At 36.6% G+C, this 26,785-nt stretch overlaps 1 protein-coding gene across 2 annotated transcripts in view; it reads right to left on the bottom strand.

The window, feature by feature from the left end:
• The window catches only part of top2b (DNA topoisomerase II beta), a 128,805-nt gene extending 108,194 nt beyond the window's left edge, over positions 1 to 20,611 (bottom strand). Inside the window, exons 1-3 of one of the 2 annotated variants that reach the window (XM_056479753.1) lie at positions 20,124 to 20,611; positions 9,249 to 9,428; positions 7,147 to 7,237 (exon numbers count right to left, since the gene is read on the bottom strand). In XM_056479753.1, coding sequence (XP_056335728.1) covers positions 7,147 to 7,237; positions 9,249 to 9,428; positions 20,124 to 20,165 — 313 coding nt within the window. In that variant the 5' untranslated portion in view covers positions 20,166 to 20,611. Of the gene's footprint in view, positions 1 to 7,146; positions 7,238 to 9,248; positions 9,444 to 20,123 lie in introns of both variants that reach the window. The other variant, XM_056479752.1, reaches the window with a different exon arrangement.
• Between the last annotated feature and the right edge of the window lie 6,174 nt (positions 20,612 to 26,785).

A 26,785-nucleotide genomic window follows, 5' to 3' on the forward strand; every position in this document is an offset into this window, starting at 1 on the left:
ATGTTGCAGTCTTAAGCTTACAGCTTTTTTATTTTACTTTTTCTGTTTCATGACTATGTATAATACGACCAGGGATATTATATGGAATGTTAAAGGGCTAGGATGATCAAAATGAAAAAAATATTAACCTATCTGAAAAACAAAGAACTACTACCGCCATGCTACAGGAAACACACGTGATTTCAGAACCCCTAAAATAAAACAGGATTGGGTAGGACAGATATTCTTTTCATTGTGTAAAGCAAACACCAGGAAGAGGGGCACAATTATTTTAATTAGAAAGCATTTGCCCTTTATTTTAGAGCATGGAAGGAAGATATTTGTAAATTATATTCACAGTATACAGGCAATCTATCACTATACTTAATGCCTATGCCCCAAACGAGGACTCCCCTGAATTTATATCTAAAGTCATACTTTTGTTTATTCAGTATTGCAAGGTCTTGGAAATTTGTGTTGTTAATTTTAATTGTGTCATGGACCAAAAAATTGATAAATCCACTTCAGAAACACTTACCCACCCTAGGGCATCTCTGATTTTCAAGGAAAATTAGTCAGGAATTTCTGATGTTTGGAGAGAATTTAATGGGGGAAGCAAAGAATACACTTTTTATTCCAACCCCCATGGCTCATATTCTAGATTAGATTATATTTTGATTCCCGTTCAATATCTTCATGCAGTTTCATGCCAAATTGGCTTGATTGTTTTGTCCGATCATGCTCCAGTCCACATAGACTGTTATGTGTACACAGGACCACAAGGGTCTGGAGATTTAATTCTTCCATGTTAAATGATTCATATTTTTGTGAATCAGATCAGGAAGGGATAAAAAATTATTGGGCACAGTTATGTCGAACCAGAGCGAATCACACAAATCACATTAAAAAACTGATTTTCCTTTCAAAACAAAAGTACTATGAATATGCAAATAAACCCAAAACGAGAAAATTATTAAATCAATGAAGACCTCAAATGGGTCAATTACATACAATGCTGCTTCAATTAACAAATTATTTAGAAACGTTTACAAAACATTATATAAATCCCAAGTTAACGCTGGACCATCTGATATTACTGAATTTTTGGATAGAATTCCCCTTAGAACTATTTCTGATGAAGACAGAACATTTTTAGATTCACCTTTGTTGTCAGAAGTCTTTAGTGTAATTAATTCTATGCCCTCGAATATATCTTCAGGTCTGGACGGGTTCCCTTCTGAATTTTATAAACAATTGTGGCCAGAACTTTCTCCTATTTTAATATCCGCTCTCCAAAATGTATTTGATCGCAAGGGGTTCCTGAGTCATGGAAAACATTGTCTATTTGTATAATTCTTAACAAAGACAAATATCCTCAAGAATGTGTCTCTTATAGACCAGTAAGTCTTCTGAACGTTGATTATAAAATACTTGCCAAGATACTTGCTCGTAGATTCGAAACTGTGCTAGCACAGATTATTAAACCAGACCAAACAGGACTCATTAAATCATGTTTTGGCACACACAATATTTGTTTACTATTAAATATTATAAATTCAATACAAGCACATAAAATCCCATCCCTTATTATCTCCCTTGACACTGAAAAAGCCTTCAACCGAGTCAAATGGGAATTTCCTTTTGCTGGCCATCCAGCTACTGTGACCACTTTTCCTCCTTTCTCTAGTAACTCCAGTGGGTGAATACCCATCACGATAACTCATAAAAACATCACTTTAACCAGTGCCTTACTTGACTCAGAGTTTTGTTCACTCCCTTAATCTGACTCTTGTCCCATGTCCCACTCTTGTCCCCATTTTCCCCTAGCAGTGGAAGCGCTAGATGGTCACCCCATGGATGAGGACAGGATTCGTTACACCACCACAAACGTTTAAGTGCAAGTTGGAGCATTACACCACAAAAGCATTCAATTATATGTGATTTAATCTCACCCTGTAGTCTTTGGAATTCCTTGATTACGCCATCATGGCCCTCACATTTCCTGGCGGAGTGGTCAGATAGTATATTGGAGCGTATCCTATAATAATCGATGTCTACAGCCTCTCCAGAAAATCTTCTGGTACACACATTAACTCTTTACTCATCTTTATCTACTAAGAATCAGATTCCCCTAGTCTATTCAGATCTAAGCGAGGCCTTTAACAAACAAAAAGCCACTCAGTTACCACCACAAGTGATTGTGCTATTGCTTTAGTTCCTGGCGCAGCACCACCCAAATGTCACAACTTTCCCCTATCTCAGCATGAGGCCAAAGCTACGAACGCTAGCATTGAGGAGGAACTAGCTAAGGGGTTCATTGTTTGTTTGCAAGGATGAATGCCTAAGGACTTGTATAGACTATCGCAATCTCAACGATATCACCATTAAATTTAGATACAGACCATCCTTTGTACCACTAGCCTTAGAACAGTTAAGACAGGCACAATGTTACACCAAACTTGATCCACGCTCAGCTTATAACCTTATTTAAATTTTAGAAGGCGATTAATGAAAAACTGCCTTTTCCACCAGAAGGGAATATTGTGTCATGCTCTTCAGACTTGCCAAAAGCCCTTCTGTGTTGCAATCATTTATAAATGACATATTTCGCAACGTGCTGGATCATTATCATATTCATTATTTACATTGACGACATCCTCTTATACTTAAATTCAATGGAGGAACACGTCCAACACGTCAGACTGGTACTACTCATTGACTCATTCAACATTGTCTCTTCGTCAAGGCAGAAAAATGCAAGTTTCATCAGACGTGTATATCATTCCTGGGTTAATTAATTCATTCATATATCAGCCAGGAGGGCATCTTTAAGAATATGTTGAAAGTCTTGAAGGTACCGGACTGGCCAATTCCTCAGACTTTGAAAGAGTTGCAAAGATTTCTAGGTTTTCCAAACTTCTACAGAAAATGTATTAGGAATTTCAGCTACATCGCAGACCCCTTAACTAACAATGCCAAACCAACCAACTCAAAACTGTCCTGGTCCCCTGTGGCTATGCAAGCTTTTATCAAACTCGAGGCAAGATTCACTACAGCACCAATTTTTCATCATCCCAACCCAGATAAACCATTTATTGTCAAGGTCAATGCCTACAACTCTTGTTTCAGGGCCATATTGTCACAACCAAGGTAATCCTGTAAAAATGTATCCCTGTACCTTCTTCTCCCACAAACTTTCATTATCAACAGAGAACTCGTAGCCATGAAACTGGCCTTAGAAGAGTGGCTTCACTGATTGGAAGGAGCATCTTCCCTGTTCACCATATTAACTTATCACAAGAACCTTGAATATGTTTACCAAAACAATTAAGGCCCAATGGGAACTCTTTTCACTCATTCCAAGTTTGTTGTCACCTACAGACCAGGCAGCAAGAATGGTAAAGCATACAGTCTTTCTCAAGTAAGTGAGAAGAGAGACTACATTATGGTCTCATAATTTCCATAAGATTCCTCTTAACACCAGTGAAATGGGACATCTTTACTGATATCAACAAAGCCAATTGTGAAAAAACCCCTCCTGCTCAATGTCCAGACAACCAAGTATTTGTGCATGTGCACATTTGACAATGCTTAATAGATCAAATTCACACTAACCTCAGGTCCGGTCATCCTGGCATGACAGAAATCAACCTATCAACCTTCTCTCTTGAACTCGCAACAGGCATAACAACTTTCAAGTATATGTTGGGAAGTCAACCACCCCGTTTTCCTTGGTCCGGTGAACCCAATGAACTACCAGCAGTCAATTAATGGCTTCAACAAAGTGAGGAGGTATGGGACAGAGCACATACACATTTACAAAGGGCTGTCAGAAGACAAAAGGTTCAAGCCAATACACATTGATGCCCGGGAACTGCATATCTCCCCAGCCAATAGTTGGGCTGTCAACCAGGAATTGTGAATTAAAACTTCCCTGCTATAAACTCAGTCACAGGTATGTTGGTCCATTCCAAATCATACGTCAAATCAATCCAGTTTCATAATATTTACGTTTAACAAAGCATTATCATATCTCGCCCACTTTCCTTGTATTACTCAAACCTGCTAAAGGTCCGAGAGAGGAAACAGTGGACCCCTCCCCCCACCCGCCTATCTACGTTGAAGCTGATCTCATAAGAGATTCTGGATTCCAGGCATCAGGGTGGCACTCTCCAGTATCTGATGGACTGGGAGTGTTATGGAAAAGAAGAACGGTCATGGGTTAATGCTAAATATATTCCAGATCCCCCAGCTAGCTGAGGATTTCCAACAGACACGTCTGGAAAGACTGACCCCCTGACTACGCAGTAGACCCTGACGCCAACCTCATTTTGAGTCTGCCTGAGTCTTTTACAGATGTATTTATAATCCTACATTTCCTTTATTTTTCTGCTAAGTCTTGATTTGCATTGCTGTCATTTCTGAGCATTTTCCCTTTTGTTGCCTTGTCTGTATTTTTAACCCTTGCATTATTTCTCTATTTTGATTGTCTTGCTGCCGCCCTGACCTCTGCCTGTTATTGTTTTAGATTTTTTAATTGCCCTTTGATACTGGCGCTGTGCTTTTTTGTAACTGTTTAATAAAGACTGCTAATGGATCCCTCAACTTCACCAAAGTAACATGGCCTTCTGACCATGAAATTTTAGATCCTTAAATGTAGTTATTTTCTCTAGATTGTAGGAACTGTTAAAGAATGACTATGCTACAACCAATAACTAATAACCAAAAAAATGCAGAAGCAGACCTTTGTCAATTTTAGTTGTGATTGTAGAGATTGTAAAAGTAAAAGTTTATTTCATTCATCCAAACAAATTTGGAAGCCATGTAAAGAACTGGAACTGATTTTTTAATTAGGCTAGAAGTAGTTAGTATAAAAAACAGTAATTGTCAGAAATTAAACCAGTAATAATACAGGGTATATACGGGAATCAGAGATTGAAATACAATACCTTTTAAGACTCTTTCCATATATTGGGTTTCAGCCACTTTAGGTTTCAACAGGTAACACATTTTAACTTACAGTTTATTTACTGAATACTAATCCAGCAGGTGGCATCTACAACAGCAGCATAACAGTATTTCCCTGGTTACTGTAGTAAAAAAATGCCAAATCTGCTGTCATATCTAGCAGGAGTTTATTGATTTCATAAACTACATAGCATCGCAATACTCAAAGATTAAATTTAGAATCTAATTCAAATTCAAAATTTAATACATTGCAAAAAATAGCATTTGAGACTTTTTAATACATTTAAGTGACTTAAAAGACTGAAAGTTATAATTGAAAAGCCTGATAAGAATGATTTTTATCATACATGTAAAATTGAAAACTTTATTGCATTAGCACAGACTACAAAGAATAACATTGGACTGACTTAATAACTGACTTTTAGGAAATCAAGAGCGCATAAACAATATAGTTCAATAAAACAATAGTTCTATATTTTGGTAACAGATGTTTGATTAGTCTGTAGCTGAAATGGTTAGTACAACTGACTGTGGTAAATTTTAATTTGAATAAGCACCTTTCTAACATATTTTGTTCCGATTTCACACCTCTGAGGGAATTGTACTGTACTTGACATGGCTGAGTCTCCAAGAAACAATAGTAATGGTGCTGCACTAAAACTAAGATCTAAAAAGCAAGGGACAGAACTTCCATGTAGGGCTGCACGATTCTGGCAAAAATGTGAATCACGATTTCTTTTTGCTTAAAATCAAGATCACGGTTTTCTCATGATTCAGTAAATGTAAACTAAAGGTTTATATAAATAGCCTCTTATTATTGTTAATTCTCAAACATATGGTAAAACAACAATAATAATATTAGGCCTATGTGTGGGTATACTGTTGCTTAAAATGCTACATTTTGTATAGTCATTATGGTGGAGTTGAACAGACTTTCAATATGTCCTGTTTGTTAATTCATAGAATGATGACATCAGAATATAACTATTTATAATTATAAAGTTGATTTATTATGTTTAAGACATGTGCTTGTCATCTGCCATTGACAACTTTATCAGACCATTTGTTTTCACTGGTAAAATTTGAATTTTGTCATTATGCGATTACTTCTTGCATTATATTCAACATTATATAGGCTAGGGTTGTTATACTGACACAGTAAACATTTATTTTCATGCACAACACTGTGTTCGCTCTGAAAGAAAAAAGCATATCAAATGCTTGTCGTAATCATAACTCTAAAATGCGATATGATTATTCAAATGTGTGCACAGGTTTCACTTTCACTTCCAAGTGCGGCTCATGACTGCTGTCACTGTGAGAAAAAACACATACATGCAAATCAAACCTCCCGCACGGCCCTCAAACGATCGCTCTGTGCAACAAACTGAACGTTATTTACAACTTCATTACCAGTTATTCACAGCCTATGCAGGATCTGTTCACTAAAGTAGGCGTCATGCATGCACGCGCGCGTTCTCGGAAGTAAACAAACAGCTCGCAGTCAGCTCACGAGTGATTTTGTGGCCACAAATACATCATTACACAAAGACAGAAATGACATTTTTGGGTGAATTATACCTTATAAATACAGTATGTGACACTTTTAACACCATTTGAAGGTGTCAATGTTGCTGTGAAGACTAGTGCGTCGCCTTTACCCTTCTCTCCTGACCTTGAAAATATAATTGGCTGAATCGTAGGAAAGCTGAATTAAGATCGTGTGTAGGGTCGAATTGAGATTGTGATCTTTTTTTTAATTAATCGTGCAGCCCTACTTCCATGTCTTTCTATTGATTGGAACATCTGAATGCATATTTGGACTATAGAGACTAAGAGAATGGAGAATGACAAACTCGAACTGTGACCAAAAGTGCTAAAGAAATATGTTCTATACAGAATACACAGACTAGCTTCTCCAGAGCAAGACAGGTTGTGAATAAAATTAACGCAGTTAAAATGAATTTGCATTAATGTGATTAACTCATTAATTTTGACAGCCCTAATTTATAAACCCTCGACTTGAATTGACTTGATTTGTCTAAACTGTCACTTGAGACTTGCTTAGACTTGACCATGCACAGGGAAATGAAATAAATTATCACAAGACAAATCCAAAATGTTTTTTGTGCCAGATAAAGCATCCACAATATATACATATATATATATGTATATACATATTTAAAACAGTAATCTTACCAAGGATCTCATCGAAGATTTTATATAATCCAGGGACAAACGAGATCTCTCTCAAGTTCATTCCAATTTCTTCATCAAAAACCCACATTTGCTGTAAAAAAAAAAAATCATTTGAGTAATATGTAAATAAATGTAATGCATTTGATGGGACTGAAACGATCATGCTTTGAATGGGTCTGGATTCAGTTTAAAGGTTCAGTATGTAAGTTTGGCACCCAGTGGTTCAACTAAGTATTACATTCCTGGATAAAAACAAACACAAGTGCAGGTTGTCAGATTGACTACACCAACAGCAAGGTTGATTTAAGTCGTGTTCTAAATAAAAGCAACGGCACATGATAGAAGGAACCAACATCTATTTCTCACAGGTGAACAACAGGAAAAACTGATCAACTCAGGTACACCTATGTGCTTTATTTAGTGTTAAAAGCTAATAATGCGAGTTTGAATGCCATTTTACATGACATTTATTACCATACTACTGAAAGCAGCGGCAGATAGTTCACCTCAGATCTTGAAAGTAAAATAAACCATTTGAAATTTAACTTTAGAACTATGACTCACTATCAGTGATTAAGCATGCACATTTAATAATGTTAAATTTAATATGTATTAAATAGATTATAAACCTTTCCATTTCGTGAGTGAGTGCATATTCTGTGCTTCTGAATGGCTGTATTTAAATTTCGTCTGATGCAAACAGTCAAATTGCTTATGTAGCGTGTTGTTAGGACAAGCGGTTACAATGTAACCTGCTCACCTAATGTTTACGTTCTTAATATTTATTTAATTCTAATAAATCTAATTAATAACCTCATGTGGAACTCTATCTGCATCTTATTTCGGAGTTTGTTACTGTCCACCAGAGGTCGCATTTCAGTCATGGACGCATGCTTTGAGAGTATTCCTGTCTGAATGAATGAAATATGGTTTTCCAACAAGGCAACCAAGGGTGCTGAATTATAATTGGGTAAGCTGGCATTGGGCAGGATAAAAAAACATAAACAAAACAGCACTCCGGCACAGAAAACACATTTTCAAAGCAGAATATCTGACTTCAGCATTGTTTTTCAGATAATCAAGAATGTTCACTTGACATATTTCTTAAATATGTGCAAACATATTGTGTTATCTTTATGCTTTTAAAAAGTCCAAAACTTACATAAAGCACCTTTAACAGTTATTCTACTTAAATAGCAAAACCTGCTAAACTAATTTCTGTCTTTGCATGTTATGGATTATTTATTATTATGATGATGAATGTCAGCCTTTATTTTAGACTAGGGGTCCATTCTTCATACTTGTTAAATGATCTAAGATGATTTGGCAGATCCTGGATCTTTTGATCTTGATAACCAATCTCTGGCTAATTTGGTTCTTCAAACAAGTTTTTGAATCAGATTAAAAATCTGGATGAACAGATCTAAAATTGCTGTGTGTGCTCTTGCATGTTGTGAAGGACAAACCTACCAATCCTCAAAATTATGATCAGAATGACACCATTAACTGACAGAACAGCAGCATACTGATATCATCTGATTATTATTCAATCATCCATGTGTTCAAAATTACATAGAACTCATAGTAAATGGTTTGGTAAATATGATACACAATGAGTTTCCACATTTGTTGTTGGCTGCAGGCTTTACACCCTTATGTGTCAATTTATTTAGCAATTTATTTAGTTTTACTTTTAAAGTGGATTTTCTTTAGGAAAATATTCAAGTTTCTTAATCATGTGGTGTCATTATTGCTGTTTAAATTCATTTTGATATTGGAACGATATCTGCAACTTTTGTGAAACATCAAATCACCAGCATTTTTTTAAAGTTTAGCTATTTTCTTAAAGTTAATACAGTATATTTAACCTATAGGTTATTATTGTAAGAAAATATCAGCAATTGGTACATACTTTCAGTATTACCTTTGCTGGTTTGAGCTTTCATACCTGTTGCTATGACAACTCTTAAATAAATTTTGAAGAACGAAACTACCCTAGATCGTGTCAAATCATCAATAACCAAATTCAGTTAATTGAGCAATCCACGTAAGAAGAATGGACCACTGATCTTTAATATTCATCCTGACAAATTTTCTCTCACCTGAGTGACAGGTTCCACAGAGCCAATATATGTATCTGGGCGGAGAAGGATGTGTTCTAGTTGGGTCTTCTTCTGGTAGATCCTCTCCACTGACATCTTCTTAGAACTCTCCTTCTTCCCCACCTCACTCTTTCCTGCATCTCCCCGGCCATTCATTTCCTCTTTCTTTGCACCATTGTTCTTGTCAAAGAGGGTCTGTTGTTAGATACATCCATGCAATTTTGTTAAACTTGCTAATGACTATCAAATCAAATATAAAGCGGGGCAGATCAATAACTTTAAACTTTTTAAGTTAAAAAAAATAACTTTAATTTTAACACCACAGAAAATAACAATAAATATTAATCCGGGCTTCCACAAATTATCTGTATAATCAACAAGATGACAATGATAATAAGTAGACATCAATGTTTTATTAATTTATCATTTTATATTATATTCATTTTACCTTTTAAATTTTATTTAAGGTTCATGCTTTGACTAAAGAAGGTCATTAGTTCGAGTCCTGGCTGAGTCAGGAGGTATTTCTATGTGGAGTTTGCATGTTTATGCCCCGTGTTGCACTGGGTGCTTTAGTTTCACCCTCAGTCCAAAAACTTGCGGTATAGGTGAACTGAGTAGACAAAATTAGCCTAAGTATATGAATGTGTGTGAATGATAAGAGTGTATGAGTGTTGCTCAGTGCTGAGTTGCGGCGAGAACTTTAATAAAAATCTGCCAATTTCTGTGGAATTATTTTGGGAGTATCATAAGTAAACCCTAAAATGTGAAATAAAAAATAATATTTTTTTTTACTTTTATTTAATGTTTAAAATGCAAATGCAATTAGATTCACTTTATTTGGTAAACAAAGCAAGTCTCTCATATAATATATATCTACTAAAAGACAGAAAATATTTCTGTACACCTGTATTGTACATAAATCAGATGAACTTTTTTATGTTAGTCAATAATATTACTGTAATTAATAAAAAAACTGAATAAATATAGATTTACACATTTACTCAAGTAAATAAACAGAATTAATGATGGGCTAAAAATTTGCGAAATTCTGCAAAAATCTGCAGAATTCTGCGCGCGCAGATTCCGTGTGAGCCTAGTTATATCTTACCTAATTTCTTTAGGTATGTTGTAACTTAAATTGAAGCGCTATTTATTCAAATATTTGTGATAGAATCTACCCTGCTGCAAATTGTTACCTCAATTTTATTGGGTAGATTCTATAGGTTGTTTTTTTACAGTACACAAAGCGTCCTTTCCTCGTAAGTTCAGACTTTGCAGGTTTTTAGGGAGGATGAACTCAAGCGGACGTGAAGACACGACGGGTAAATATTAAAATAACGGCAGTGTAGCATTATAACGTAATTCACATCACCCTGGCTATGTTAAACTATAAAATGAAAACATAATATAATGCACTGTCTCTTTTTATTTTTATAGTAACAACTTAAACTTAATAGACACCAAAAATGTTAAGGCATCATATATATATATATATATATATATATATATATATATATATATATATATATATATATATATATATATATATATATATATATATATATATATAACTGTCATCTTTACTGTATGCAAACTTATAACAAAATGGAGACCAGTTAACATAAATGCTTCTTTTAATTAAAAAAAATATATATGAAATATTAGTCTTTTGGCGATATTTGCTTAATGGCTATGTGCATACAATAAAGATTATCAGAGAAAATATTAAAATAAGAAACAGCCATCTCTTTTGGTCTTTTTGATAGTCAGTAATGGCAATTATAAACCAAACCCCCTAGTTTTTAGCGATTCAACGATTGCTGAATACAACTCAAAATCAACAAAAATTTGAAAAATGTATTCGATCCTGCAAAATTCTTAATTTAAAAAAAAAAAAAAAAATGTAAATCTCATGAAACATCCAATTCCAATTGGATCATATAATCTATATATATATATGACAATTTGAGATGCATACTATTACAAAAAAGATTTAAAATACAAATCCAAATTTTAACTTTTAACTTTCTCGGAGACAGAGTATTCAATATATAAATCTAGCGCATCACACCTGCACAAAATCACATCAATCAACCACATGGCATAGGGGAAAACATATTTAGTATATAACAGTATAGAATATAAATACACTTACAAAAAGGATTTTAAATCAAAATCCAAATTTAATTCTCTCGGGGATAAAGTATTAAGTGTGTAAATGTAAAACGCTTCCCTCTGTAATAAAAGTCTGTCAATGTCCCCACCCCTTCTCGGCACCTTCACTTGTTCAATGCCGATATATCGTAATGTCGCAAGGTTATGTTTCGATGAATTAAAATGAACAGAAATAGGATTTCGTTGATCGTTTAATCGTATATTACTTCTGTGTTCAGCAATTCTTGCTTTTAAACACCGTCTTGTTTTACCGATGTAGGCTAAACCACAAGGACATTTAATCATATAGATCACATTTTTTGTGTTGCATGAAATCACACCTTTAATCTTTAATTGCTTACCTGAATGGGGATGACTAAAAACTGAAATTTGGTTGTAAAATTACACTGCGCGCATTGACCACATCTATAATTACCTTCAGGGACTGAGAAAGGATTTACCGAGAAAGGATGTACCGTTCAGAACTTCGATCTGCTCTCACTAACATTTGTCGCAAGTTAGGAGCTCGTTTAAAAACAATTCGGGGAGGATCTTTACAACAATGTCTCATAACAGGTTCTGAATTTAAAATATGCCAATGTCTTCGTACTATATTTGCAAATTCATTACTTAAAGCCGAATATTGAATAATACAAGAGATCCGTGTATTAAAAGGTTTTGGTGTTTTTCGAACCAAAGCTTCTTTTTGATCCATATTTTCGAAACAGCTTCTTTAATCCATTTTGTAGAATAACCTCTATCATAAAATCGTTGACATAGTTCCTTACGTTGTTTGTCAAACGTTTCCGTACTAGTACAGATCCTTCGGATTCTTTTAAACTGACTAATTGGCAAGCTTTTCTTCAAATTTGTAGGATGGAAACTAAGACCATGTGAAAAATTATTTTTATCGGTGGGCTTTCTATATATTTCTGTCACCAATTTACTCTCATCTTTTATTATAAGCAAGTCCAAAAAACTCACTTGTGAGGAATTGTACTCAATAGTAAATTTAAGATGTTCACTACTATGATTTAAATATTGTTGGAAAACAAGCAAATCATTTTCAGAGCCACACCAGATCATGAAAATATCATCTATATACCGACGTCACAAAAAAATATTAGACAAATACGAATTAACCGTTGGATTAAACACAAATTCATGTTCAAAGAAGCCCACGTACAAATTCGCATAATTAGGGGCCATAGTGCTCCCCATTACAGTACCTTTAATTTGTAAAAAATAGTCATCTTTGTACATGAAAAAGTTTTTCGTAAGTACTAATTTAGTTAATTCTTTAAGACATTCAATAGTAGGCTTCTTATTAATTAAAAACTCGCGTAGAAAAAAAATGTATTGCTTGTATACCACCATCATGTGGAATGTTGGTGTATAACGATTCCACATCTAAGGTCTCCAATAATGTTGGATTTTGTGGCAGTGAAACAGACTGTAGTATTTTAATCATATCCTGCGAGTCCTGTACAAAAGAGGGAAGATTTTGAACATGAGGTTTTAATAATGAATCAACAAACACTGAAATTTTCTCAATTAGAGAGCCCATACCAGCAATAATGGGTCTTCCAGGTGGTCTCACCAAATTTTTATGTATTTTAGGTAGAATATATATTACTGGTGTGATTGGATAATCAACTTTTAAAAACTCAAATTCTTTATTGGTCACATCTCCTTTTTGAAGAAAGTTTTGTAAAGAGTCATAAATTTCTTTTTTTAAATTAGTCATAGGATCACCTCTTAGTTTAGTATAGAAAGATTGATTTTGAAGTTGTCGATAAATTTCTTGATCATAATATTAAGTATCCATCACCACAATTGAGCCCCCTTTATCCGCCGGTTTAACAACCACAGATTTATCATTTTTTATATCATGCAAAGCATTCCTTTGAGCTTCAGGCAGTTTATTAAAAACAGCATATTCTCGTTTTTTGTTAAGAACTTGTCCCACATCTCTTTCAAATAATCTGCAATATGTCTCAACAGAAAAGTTTTTATTTTTAGGTGGCATGAATGTAGATTTTTTACGAAAAGCCCCAGGGTCAATTGGTATATTATCTAGATGATTATCAGGAGGGGAACTAGCATTATGCTGTGTAGAAGGACACAAATTGAGCCTGTTTTCATTACTCGAAAAAAATTCTTTAAGACGTAATGTTCTAAAAAAATTTGAAAATCTAGAAAGACATTCAATTCATTGCAGTATGTAGTAGGTACAAAACCTGGAAGACCCATTATTGCTGGTATGGGCTCTTTAATTGAGAAAATTTCAGCGTTTGTTGATTCATTTTTAAAACCTCATGTTCAAAATCTTCCCTCATTTGTACAGGACTTGCAGGATATGATTAAAATACTACAGTCTGTTTCACTGCCACAAAATCCAACATTACTGGTGACCTTAGATGTGGAATCGTTATACACCAACATTCCACATGATGGTGGTATACAAGCAATTGATTTTTTCTACGCGAGTTTTTAATTGATAAGAAACCTACTATTGAATGTCTTAAAGAATTAACTAAATTAGTACTCACGAAAAACTTTTTCATGTACAAAGATGACTATTTTTTACAAATTAAAGGTACTGCAATGGGGAGCACTATGGCCCCTAATTATGCGAATTTGTACGTGGGCTTCTTTGAACATGAATTTGTGTTTAATCCAACGGTTAATTCGTATTTGTCTAATATTTTTTTGTGGCGGCGGTATATAGATGATATTTTCATGATCTGGTGTGGCTCTGAAAATGATTTGCTTGTTTTCCAACAATATTTAAATCATAGTAGTGAACATCTTAAATTTACTATTGAGTACAATTCCTCACAAGTGAGTTTTTTGGACTTGCTTATAATAAAAGATGAGAGTAAATTGGTGACAGATCAATATAGAAAGCCCACCGATAAAAATTATTTTTTACATGGTCTTAGTTTCCATCTTACAAATTTGAAGAAAAGCTTGCCAATTAGTCCGTTTAAAAGAATCCGAAGGATCTAATACGGAAACGTTTGACAAACAACGTAAGAAACTATGTCAACGATTTTATGATAGAGGTTATTCTACAAAATGGATTAAAGAAGCTGCGGCCCGTTTCGAAAATATGGATCAAAAAGAAGCTTTGGTTCGAAAAACACCAAAACCTTCTAATACACGGATCTCTTGTATTATTCAATATTCGGCTTTAAGTAATAAATTTGCAAATATAGTACGAAGACATTGGCATATTTTAAATTCAGATCCTGTTATGAGACATTGTTGTAAAGATCCTCCACGAATTGTTTTTAAACGAGCTCCTAACTTGCAACAAATGTTAGTGAGAGCAGATCGAGGTTCTGAACGGTCGGTAAATCCTTTCTCAGTCCCTGAAGGTAATTATAGATGTGGTCAATGCGCGCAGTGTAATTTTACAACCAAATTTCAGTTTTTTAGTCATCCCCATTCAGGTAAGCAATTAAAGATTAAAGGTGTGATTTCATGCAACACAAAAAATGTGATCTATATGATTAAATTTCCTTGTGGTTTAGCCTACATTAGTAAAACAAGACGGTGCTTAAAAACAAGAATTGCTGAACACAGAAGTAATATACGATTAAAAGATCAACGAAATCCTATTTCTGTTCATTTTAATGCATCGAAACATAACCTTGCGACATTACGATATATCGGCATTGAACAAGTGAAGGTGCCGAGAAGGGGTGGGGACAATGACAGACTTTTATTACAGAGGGAAGCGTTTTACATTTACACTTAATACTTTATCCCCGAGAGGATTAAATTTGGATTTTGATTTAAAGGGCACATAGGTTACCCCTTTTTTCATATTTAATATGTCTTTTGTGTCCCCAGAATGTGTCTGTAAAGTTTCAGCTCAAAACACCCATCAGATTATTTATTATAGCTGTTTGAAGTGTCTATATTATAGCTGGAAAAAAGGTTTTGCTGTTTTTTGTACTGGCACTTTAAAGCTAGTCCTTCCCGCCCACCATTCCCACGTGCCTGTCAGCAATCGCCGCCCTCAGCTGCCTCAGGAAGCAGATCTCACATAACGTGTGTGAGAAATACTACAGTAAGAACTTTAACAATCACTATTTGATGCATTTTTTTGTGGATTTGCAACAATGAGTCACACACAATGTCATTACAAAGTTCACACACACACACACAGCAAGGACACAAACGCATAGCGCACACACAAACGTAGCGCAGACTTATGCACACGCACATAGCTCAGGCACGCAGACACACACACACACACACTTAGCTCAGACACGCAGACACACACACACACAGCTCAGACACGAAGACGCACACACATACAGAGAGAGAGAGAGAGAGAGAGAGAGAGAGAGAGAGAGAGAGAGAGAGAGAGAGAGGGAGAGCGCGCGTTAAGCTTTGCATGATTGCAAGATTTTTATGTGATATGATACTGGTAATATCTACTGCTGTATGGATATCTCTTATATTAATGTACAAAATAAACCCGATTTAACGTCCACAAACCGCGATTGTAGGGTCTTCCTTTATAATTGTTCTGACACGCGGCTGTGCTGATTGAGTGCATCTGAAGTGAATCGCTGTAATTCATTACACACATGCTCTGTTTTAAAACATGTTAAACTTGTGAAACTCACTCTTGATCACGTTTGATGATGATTAATGATCCTAGCGAACTGAACAGACCTTTTATTCCCGGTTGCTTTCCGCTCGTCCTGTCTTGATTATATGATTATACACGTGACAACCGGACATGTTAATGCGCGCAGCTGTCAATCAATATTGGTGGGCGGGGGGACCGCACTCCTACGTAAAGTTGCAGTCGATCTGAAAACAGCTCCAATTGGTCCACCGTTTTTATGTTGTGAAATTTAAAAAAAAAAGGACTGGGTGTGTTTATTTCACCCCAATATGACGGTCTATACACTATACTTACACACATTTCTGTCCAAACAGCTTGAAAAGTAGATTTTTCACCATAGGTGCCCTTTAAAATCCTTTTTGTAAGTGTATTTATATTCTATACTGTTATATACTAAATATGTTTTCCCCTATGCCTTGTGGTTGATTGATGTGATTTTGTGCAGGTGTGATGCGCTAGATTTATATATTGAATACTCTGTCTCCGAGGAAGTTAAAAGTAAAAATTTGGATTTTTATTTTAAATTTTTTTTGTAATAGTATGCATCTCATATTGTCATATATATATTATTGTATGTAAATGCTCATGTTTGTTGGCGTGTTGGCTGATTGTGATGATTGACTGCAGGTGCTGTGTAGAGTTGTTTGACTATTTCTTGAGTACTTCCATTTGTAATTCTTTACCTGATGAAGACCACGTTGGTCGAAACGTTGTGACATAAAAAATTTCTTTGAGAGCTAAAGTGGCAGTGTGCCGATTTTCTTTTTGATCTTTTTCTACAAATGTTTGTTTTTGATCGATTGATCTTTGAGATTTTCTGATGTGCGCACACTTCTGTTTTTTGCATCATGGGCAGGGTGGTGGGAGATGGTTCTGAAATATGTGACTCCCGGGAAAAATGGGACTGTTGGGCAGGTATGGTAAGCGTGAAGTCAATGCAAAGATGCGATTAGACATCCTGTAGCTCAAATCGAGTGAATAACATGCAACAAATTGGGTGTTTTTTGTGTTTGACACACGTCAGACTGCAAAAGAAAGTGGGAGCAAACATCTGACAAACGGAGCAATGGACAGACAGAAAAGCAAGCAGCTTACAATGATAGAGATTGGTTCAAGGATGATGGCTGCTGGACATGATCGAATTGAAGGACATTATTTGTGCTTTATATGTATAGCTGGTAGCCTATTATGATGTGCATCAAATCGATAAATGATTTCGCTTAACTCCATTGCCATTGACAAGTTTTACAGCAATCCGAGTTTTAGGTGTATGACGAAAGGGGAAGCCCTAACACATGTCCTGAGTGAGGGTCATGATGTCAGATGCTCCGGGGAGTGAAATCTGAGAAAGAGAAAATAAGATTGTGGAATAAGAGTCACACAACCTTTCTTTAGCTTAATCACTACCCTTTATTTCTGTTTTAGATCTTGTCTTGACAAAAAAGCTTTATTTTTAAGATATTCGTGCATTCATTTTCTGTTCGGCTTAGTCCCTTTATTAATCAGGGGTCGCCACAGCGGAATGAACCGCCAACTTATGCAGCATATGTTTTACACAGCGAATGCCCTTCCAGCCGCAACCCATCACTGGGAAACATTCATACATGCTCATTCACACACATATACTATGGACAATTTAGCTTGCCTAATTCACTTATACCGCATGTCTTTGGACTTGTGGGGGAAACCGGAGCACCCAGAGAAAACCCACGCGAACACGGGGGGCACATGCAAACTCCACACAGAAATGCCAACTGACCCAGCCGAGGCTCGAACCAGCAACCTTCTTGCTGTGAGGCGATTGTGCTACCCACTGCACCACAATATATATATATATATATATATATATATATATATATATATATATATATATATATATATATATATATATATATATATATATATATATATATATATATATATATATATATATATATATATATATATATATATATTTTTTTTTTTTTTTTTTTTTTTTTTTTTCTTTTTTTTTTTTTTTTTTGCAAATTTCTGGGAATTACCACCACAAAATTCATTTTTATTGCAAAAAAAAACACAAAAAAAGTGAAAAACTAGGGGGTCTGATAAAGGAATGAAGTACAATAAGTTAATACCAGTGTAGGGGAAAGTTATTTTTGAAAGTAGTGCATTACAATATTGAGTTACTACCCCAAAAAAGTAACTAAATGCATTGCTTAGTTACTTTTTATTGAAAGTAATGAGTTATATTACTTTTGAATTACTTTTGCATTACTTTTCTTTCCCTGGCTAAGGTTTGATCTATTTCAGCAGGTGTTTTTCACCTTTTTTATCGAGAAGCTCTGCATTTAACAACCACCTATATAACCTACATCTTCATTTTCCTTTACAAAAAATTTGAATAAAACTTTCTCAACCTAGAGCTATACCTACTGTATACACAGATTAATGACAGCATGTAATGTGTTTGCTACTTTTGTATGTTTTGTGTTATTAGTTAAGTAAATTCACAGTCCATTGAGATAAAGACTATAATACAATAATGCCTGAGTACTAACAAGAAATAATTTATTAAGACAAAAACAGATTTTAAACCTTTAAAATGTTAAATAACAAAATGAACAGTAAGATGATAAAAACATCCCCAAATCAAAATAAAGCTTTAAACATTGAATAAATTTCTTCACGTGGCCTTAGCAAATGTGTAAACTATTTCCCAAAAGAGAAAAAATCGTACTATATAACAAAACGTAGTTCCATCTACAGTAGCGTTAGACAGTGGTTGCATCTTCTCTTCAATGAAAGCAATAACCATTAGTTTAGTTTAGTCAAATTATTTATTTACCTGGAGACTGTGAACTGATGCCAATCATTTGTCATTTAGATGGAGGTGGGGTGCGGTTGTAGTGTTTCGCATACAGTATTGTTTATGTTTTTTTCAATGTCGTGACTCGTGTTTCTTGCAGTTGTCTAGAGTTTTACTCACACATAATCTACACTTAACAATAATCCACTTCTTTTCTTCAATGAGTTTAAAATAACAAGAATCCATATTTAAAAAAAAACTTAAATATTTTAATAAACCTTAGATTTGGGGAGTTTATTTAATTTAAAAACAATTTGATTTAGACACGTTGCTATTTTTTGTTGTGATTACTATTATCCTTAGAATTAATGAAAAGAATAAATACTTAGCATAAAAAAGTTTGTGATTGAGGAAAGAAATACAGAGAGTAAAAATTATATTGAACAATACAAAATATATTTTTTGTATTAACTAACTATCGGTTCTGGCACTATTTTGGTAGCAGTACTGTTTTTAGGAGAAATAAATGCTCATATTCAATAAATGAAAACTAGCATTTATCAAAAACATACTAGTAACATTATCTAAAGAATTTTAAGAAAGTAGTAGTTGCTACTGCACAAGTATTAATAATTAAATAAATACAGGAATTTAACGGTAAACATATTAACTTTAGTATCTAAAAACAAGCACCAGAAGCATCTGAATATATAATAGCAGGTTTTATTTGTTAAAATAGCTTGCCATAGTGTGTTGTAGTAGCTACTCTAGTTTATTAGTCCTGGCATAGGCTACCTCACTATGGGTTGCTCTTTGTTGTGGGTTTTGGTATTTTTTTAAATACCTATTTTGAGCTCAGTATACAGTCTAGGAATTTTGGTTATACTAAAGTAAAAACGTGTGTGTATAAATCACATCTGCGCGTTTACCTTAAGACGACTGCAACAATGAAACTGAATTGACCACAAAGAGTAATTTCTCAACTTAAGAAAATCAACACAAAAGAACTTTCTTTCACATCACCATGAAGCGCTTCATATATCTGCATCATCATTTAAAAAACGATGATTAAACATAAGGCATTAAAACGTGCACGTTAAGTGTGAACTGCCTAAGAAATAAAGAGTACGGAAATTGGTAAGATTATATGCTAAACTAGAAGAATATTGCTGCTAAAACAAGTGTAATACAGCGAACATACTGGGACTAAGATATATAATACGCGCAAATGTACGTACTAATAACACATTAATTACAACGTTAGTAATTATGTGTGACTTACCACCCATGTTAAGCCCCCGCTCCCCGCAGCACCGTTAGACATTTTCTATTGTGTGTGGCCAGAAAAACGATCAGAAACTGTCCATATGCAATCTGCAAACGTCTCAAACGCCAGGCACCATCCGGACTGGGTTCCTATGGTTCGTCTTCTTTTGTTTAAATGTCTTGTAACGTAGATCACTTTCTGCAGGCAGGTCTCATATAAGAAGTGTAGCCTCTTCTTACGTGACTGTTCCTCGGCTATTGTTAAAATCGACTACCGACGCCTACTCGGGGCCTAGGACTCTAAGACTTTTATCTAGCTCCTTAACATTAAAACATGCGAAAGCAGCGTAATTACATGGTAATACAGGGTAATATAATAAGTTAATAAATAACACGAACAAATACAACATTTGTTTTCGTGTGCTAATTAGAAATATTGCGACATAAAAAATTTAATTCAATAACAAACAGCCGCAGCGTCCGTCCGGCTACACCATCCGCATGGCGACATACCCCCCATAGCTCCACTTGACCAATAGCATGGCAAAGAATCAGAAGTGCCGTCATTTCAACCAATAATTGGTTGGCGTCGTACAGCGTCACGCACCAAATTTCGGGGGGATACAAAGTTTTCTGTTGCCAGAATCCCACCACCCACCACCAATAAAACTGTTTGTTTGCAAAAAATTAAGTTAATTTATGGAACAAGCTAAAAAATATTACATGAAGAACGACGAAATGTTGTAATCTAACTGTGCAATTGATATATATATATATATATATATATATATATATATATATATATATATATATATATATATATATATATATATATATATATATATATATATATATATATATAGTTGAAGTCAGAATTATTAGCCCCAGTAGGCCCCAGCCCAATTTTCACAGTATGTCTGATAATATTTTTTCTTCTGGAGAAAGTCTTATTTGTTTTATTTCAATTAGAATTAGAGTTTTACATTTTTTAAATCAATTTTAAGGTCAATATTATTAGCCCCTTTAAGCAATTTTTTGATAGTCTACAGAACAAACCATTGGTATATAATAACTTGCCTAATTACCCTAACTTGCCTAGTTAACCTAATTAACCTAGTTTGCTCTTTAAATGTCACTTTAAGCTGTATAGAAGTGTCTTGAAAAATATCTAGTAAAATATTACTTACAGTCATCTTGGCAAAGCTAAAATAAATCAGGTATTAGAATTGAGTTATTAAAACTATTGTTTAGAAACGTGCTGAAAAAATTTTCTCTCCTTTAAATTGGGGGAAAATGAAAGGGGGGGGGGGGGGTAATAATTCAGTAGGGATAATATTTCTGACTTCAACTGTATATATATATTTAAGTTTGTTGCATTCGTGATGTAATATAAAATGAAAATGGATATTCCTAAATAACTTCACCATAAATATTTTAATATTTATTTTAACATTTTACATTTTGTTTTTGTGGAGATCCATTCGATTTGTATTTTTTCTGAATAATCTGAATAATAACATTTAAATCCCATTGGGTGGCGCTAGACCTGGTGACTGCTTTAGCACCTCTTGTCATGATGTATAATTTAAATAAAGAAAATAAATAATACTAAAATGAAGCCGAAAAGAAAATGAATGAATAATAATAATAATAATAATAATAATAATATTAATAAAACAGGATACAGAGGCAAATTTCATTTATTCATAAATTTTCTTTTCGGCTTAGTCCATTTATCAATCTGGGGTCATCACAGCACAATGAACCGCCAACTTATCCAGCATATGTTTTACGCAGCGAATGCTCTTACAGTTGCAACCCATCACTGGGAGACACTCATACACTCTCATTCCCACACATACTACAATTTCATTCATTCATTCATTCATTCATTTTCTTTTCAGCTTAGTCCCTTTAATAATCCAGGGTCGCCACAGTGGAATGAACCGCCAACTTATCCAGCATATGTTTTTATGCACCGGATGCCCTTTCACCTACAACCCATCACTGGGAAACATCCATACACACTCATTCACACAGAAAATTCTGCAAATTAAGTAATGATGAAGAAAATGTACATTTCTAAATATTTATTCATTAAAACAAATTGCATATAAATTCTATGTTATGTTTGTCATGAGAAAAGCAACAAATTATATCACACATGGAAAAATCTATGTTAAACTTACATTTTGATGTAAAAATAAAACGGTAAATCAAAAACACTTTAACATGTGGGCGTTTGACAAAAAGATGATCAATCGATTCAATACTTGAGGTACAAAAGACACAATTTCAATTAGGATAAGCAAATTTAGATACAATCTTGTTTGTGGGGTACACGTATTGTGTAACACTTTTAAGTGTAATTGTTTAACTTTGTTGGGTGCCTGAAAAAAACTTTTTTCCAATTAATTTTATAAATTTAAATTTTAAATTAGAGAGTTCCAAAGAAATTTTCCCCTTGGAGTGATTCTTTTCTTAGCTTGAAACACATTTCTTATGTTTTTATTATGACATTTTAGGTCGTAAATGCATTTGTCTTCAACCAAAAACTTAGATTCTTTTTTAGCAATTGCTTGGAATGACAAGTGACATTTCCTTAAATGAGCAAGGCCTTAATCAAAGTATGAAAATCTTTATGAATAACAGGGAAGTTATATTTAACCATAAAATCCCCATATGAATAGAAGTTCCAAAGTGGATCAAGCAATTCACAAAGATAATTAATATGGTTTTTCATGCCAATTCTTATAAAAAAATCAATTTGTTCTTTACTAAGATGCTTTTGTTGTATAGCTTCACTTTGTGCAGAGAAAAATTATGAACAAAACATAATTTCCATGGCAAAAGAGCCTGTTTATGAAATTTAGGGAGTTTTATAGGGTGTAGAAATAACACAAATTTTAATCCTTTATTTTGAAAATATAATTGTGGAGAGGTAAGCATGATCGAACACCCAATGAGGGGGGAGAGCAGGCTTGGAGCCCGGCGGCTAATCAGCAGGCCAATCAGAAATAATAAATAACACCTGTTTATTCTAGTGATTGGGCCGGAGAGACAACCTTCTTAAGGAGAACAGAAGGAGCAGCCGGGAGAAGAGGGAGAGAGCACACTCACACACACTACGGGTGTTGTGCACTCAGTCGAAAAATAAAACTTTACTGCTTACCTGAATCACCGACCCTGTCTTCTTCTTCCCTCAATAACGAACTTTGCTACAGTGGTGCCGAAACCCAGGAAGAAGAAGAAACTTTGCTGCCAGAATGGTTACTCCGTCTGCCAGTCCATGTGCGGAAGTCATCCAGGCGCTCGCGGGCCTCCACCAACAACAACATCGTGCGCTGGGGGACCTGAGAGAAAATCTGGAACGATGCTTCCAAGTCCTCGTAGAGGCCCAGCGGGAGGACCACGAGCTAATCCGGAGTCTGCTGGCCCAGGAGATCCGGCCCGCTCCGACATCTGCCGCCCACCCTCCCATCTCGCTACAGAAGATGGCACCGGAGGACGACCCGGAAGTGTTCCTGAACCTCTTCGAGAGGTTGGCGGAGGCGTGTGGCTGGCCGCGGCCAGAGTTATCCCCCTTTACCTCTCTCTCTTCTCCCCCTCTCCCTCTCTCTCCTCCTGTTCCCAGGCCCAGACTGCGGGGACCGCCCACACCAGCACCCAGATGGCGGTGCACAGAGGCAGATCTGCCGAACGTCCTAAGAGGGGCGGGTCCATATCCGGATGGCGGGGTGGAGCCATGACCCCTGGCGGTTCCCCAGACAGCGCCAGGTCTCTCTCCGGTTCAATCGGTTGGTCTTGCTGGCCCTGGGGGTATAGTGAGAAGGGCTGGGCCGATGCATTGACGCCGCGGGGGCGAGAATAGCACACCACAAATCTGCTCCATGAAGGAGGTGAGTGCGCTGATTCGGGTCCCCGCCACGACAATCGTCGCCCCCGGTCGCGACGGGCTATACCGGATACCAGTGAGTATAAAAAGGGGTACATATCAAGCTTTGGTGGATTCGGGGTGCAACCAAACCTCCATCCACCAAAGCCTGCTTCAAGACTCGGCATTGGATACGAGCCGCACAGTAAGGGTAAGGTGTGTGCACGGGGATGTAATTCACTACCCGCTAATGGCGATAGACATTCAATTCCGGGGTAAAAAGCATAGCGTTCAGGTAGCAGTTAACCCGCACCTCAAACACCCGCTAATTCTGGGAACCAATTGGCCTGGATTTAATAGATTATTAGGGGTCTTATGTGCTGGTGTGTCTTGGAAGAAGAAATCGCTGGGTAGGGGGTGTGTCGCTCAGCTGGGGGAATCCCAAGCTGTGATGTCACGCGCTGTCTCAGGGGAAGGGCTGGGAATTTTCCGGTGTAAAGACTTTCCCCTGGAACAGTCGTGTGACGACACGCTAAGACATGCACTCGAAAGAGTGCAGGTGATAGATGGGGAGAACCTCCAGCCTGATCGGCCCCTCTCCTATGCATATTTTGCGATCATTAATGACAGGGTGTATCGAGTGACCCAAGATGCTCAGACAAAAGAAGATACTACCCAATTATTAGTACCAAAGTGCCGTCGGGAAATGCTTTTCCAGGCGGCTCATGCTAATCCTATGGCCGGACATTTAGGTCAGGCGGCCACATTAAATCGCCTTATGACCCGATTCTTTTGGCCGGGCATTCACGGTGATGTCAGCAGATGGTGCGCTGCGTGCCGTGAATGTCTGCTGGTAAATCCACCGGCCACCCCAAAAGCGCCTTTGCGCTCTTTACCAATAATGGAGATACCCTTCGAAAGAATTGGTATGGATCTCATCGGGCCATTAGAGCGATCCGCACGCGGGCACCGGTTTGCACTAGTCCTAGTGAATTATGCAACCCGCTACCCGGAAGCAGTAGCGCTCCGTAACATCTCAGCGAAAAGTGTTGCGGAAGCTCTGTTTCGTATAATCTCCCGAGTGGGAATCCCCAAGGAGATTCTCACTGATCAAGGCACCGCGTTCATGTCACGCACCATGCGCGAACTTTACGGATTATTGGGCATTAAATCCATTCGCACCAGCGTCTATCACCCACAAACAGACGGGCTGGTGGAAAGGTTTAATCGCATGCTTAAATCAATGATCCGTAAATTCGTTCACGAGGACGCGAAAAATTGGGATAAGTGGTTGGAGCCCTTGTTATTTGCTGTGCGGGAGGTTCCCCAAGCCTCCACGTGGTTTTCCCCCTTCGAGCTTCTCTATGGCAGACAGCCCAGAGGGGTTTTGGATGTCATTAGAGAGGCTTGAGAGGACGAGCCTTCTAATAGTAAAAATGAAATTCAGTATATTCTGGACCTTATAGCAAAACTCCACACACTGGGGCGGCTCTCTACGGAGAATTTGCTTAAGGTCCAGGATGACCAACGCCGGCGATATGACAAGGGCACTAAACTACGTAAATTTGCACCGGGAGATAAAGTACTTGTACTGCTACCCACTTTCAGCTCTAAATTACTCGCCAAGTGGCAAGGGTCAGCGATCTCGATTATGAGGTGGTTTGTTCGGATAGGGATAGTTATATATAAGTCAGATATATCACATAAATCTGCTGAAGCAGTGGAGGGGGCCGGAGGAGGTGATGCTGGCTACGCTGGTTACAAACGAGGATGACCGGGGCCAGAGAACTCCGGCCGACAGCGGACGGGTGATTGTCGGCCGGGTGCTCTGGTCACCGGGGGCGATCATCTCTCGGCTAGCCAGCTCATCGATATCCGCCACCTTCAGCGTGAGTATTCTGACATGTTCTCACCCCTGCCCGGTCGAACTAATTTGATTCAGCACCATATTGAGACTAAACCGGGCATGGTCTAGCGACTGGGCCAGCCCGATTGTCTTGGTACCCAAGACTGATGGCTCGGTTTGGTACTGTGTGAATTATCGCAAGGTAAATGCTGTGTCGAAACTACGACGTTCGGATTACACAAATTTGTGACACTTCCGTTCAGAGCACCGGCGATGTTTCAGCATCTGATGCATAAAATACTCTGCCCTCACGCAGCATATGCCGCTGCTTATTTAGATGACATCATTTACAGTAAAGATTGGAAGCGGCATATGCAACATCTAAAGGGTGGTATTGTCGGCACTGAGACGGGCCGGGCTCACGGCTAACCCACGGAAGTGCACAATTGGGCGAGTGGAGGTAAAGTATCTGGGCTTCTACTTAGGTCTGAGACCTCCCCGGCCTAAGGCAGGCGGTGGGGGTATGTGGAGAGGTGAGCATGATAAAACACCCAATAAGGGGGAGAGCATGCTCTGAGCCCGGCAGCTAATCAGCAGGTCAATCAGAAGTGATAAATAACACCTGTCTTTCTAGTGATTGGGCCGGAGAGACTCTCTTCTTAAGGAGAACGGGAGGAGCAGTCGAGAGAGAAGTAAGCACACACACACACACACACACACACACCTTCACGTGTGGTGGCATTTAAAATAATAAAAATTTTGCTTACCTGAATCGCCGACCTTCTTCTTCCCACAACAACGAACATTAGTACAATTTTGAATTTGTTTGAAATGACTGAAGTTAAGGGCTTGATTTGCTGTATAAAAGAACTTGAAAGCTTCTCTTTAAAATCTGAACAATATAATTTGTTATAAAAGGAATGTACAAATGTACTAATTTGACTGGGATTTTTATTTA

The sequence above is a fragment of the Danio aesculapii genome, chromosome 19, assembly GCF_903798145.1.
Source record: "Danio aesculapii chromosome 19, fDanAes4.1, whole genome shotgun sequence".
Lineage (NCBI taxonomy): Eukaryota > Metazoa > Chordata > Actinopteri > Cypriniformes > Danionidae > Danio > Danio aesculapii.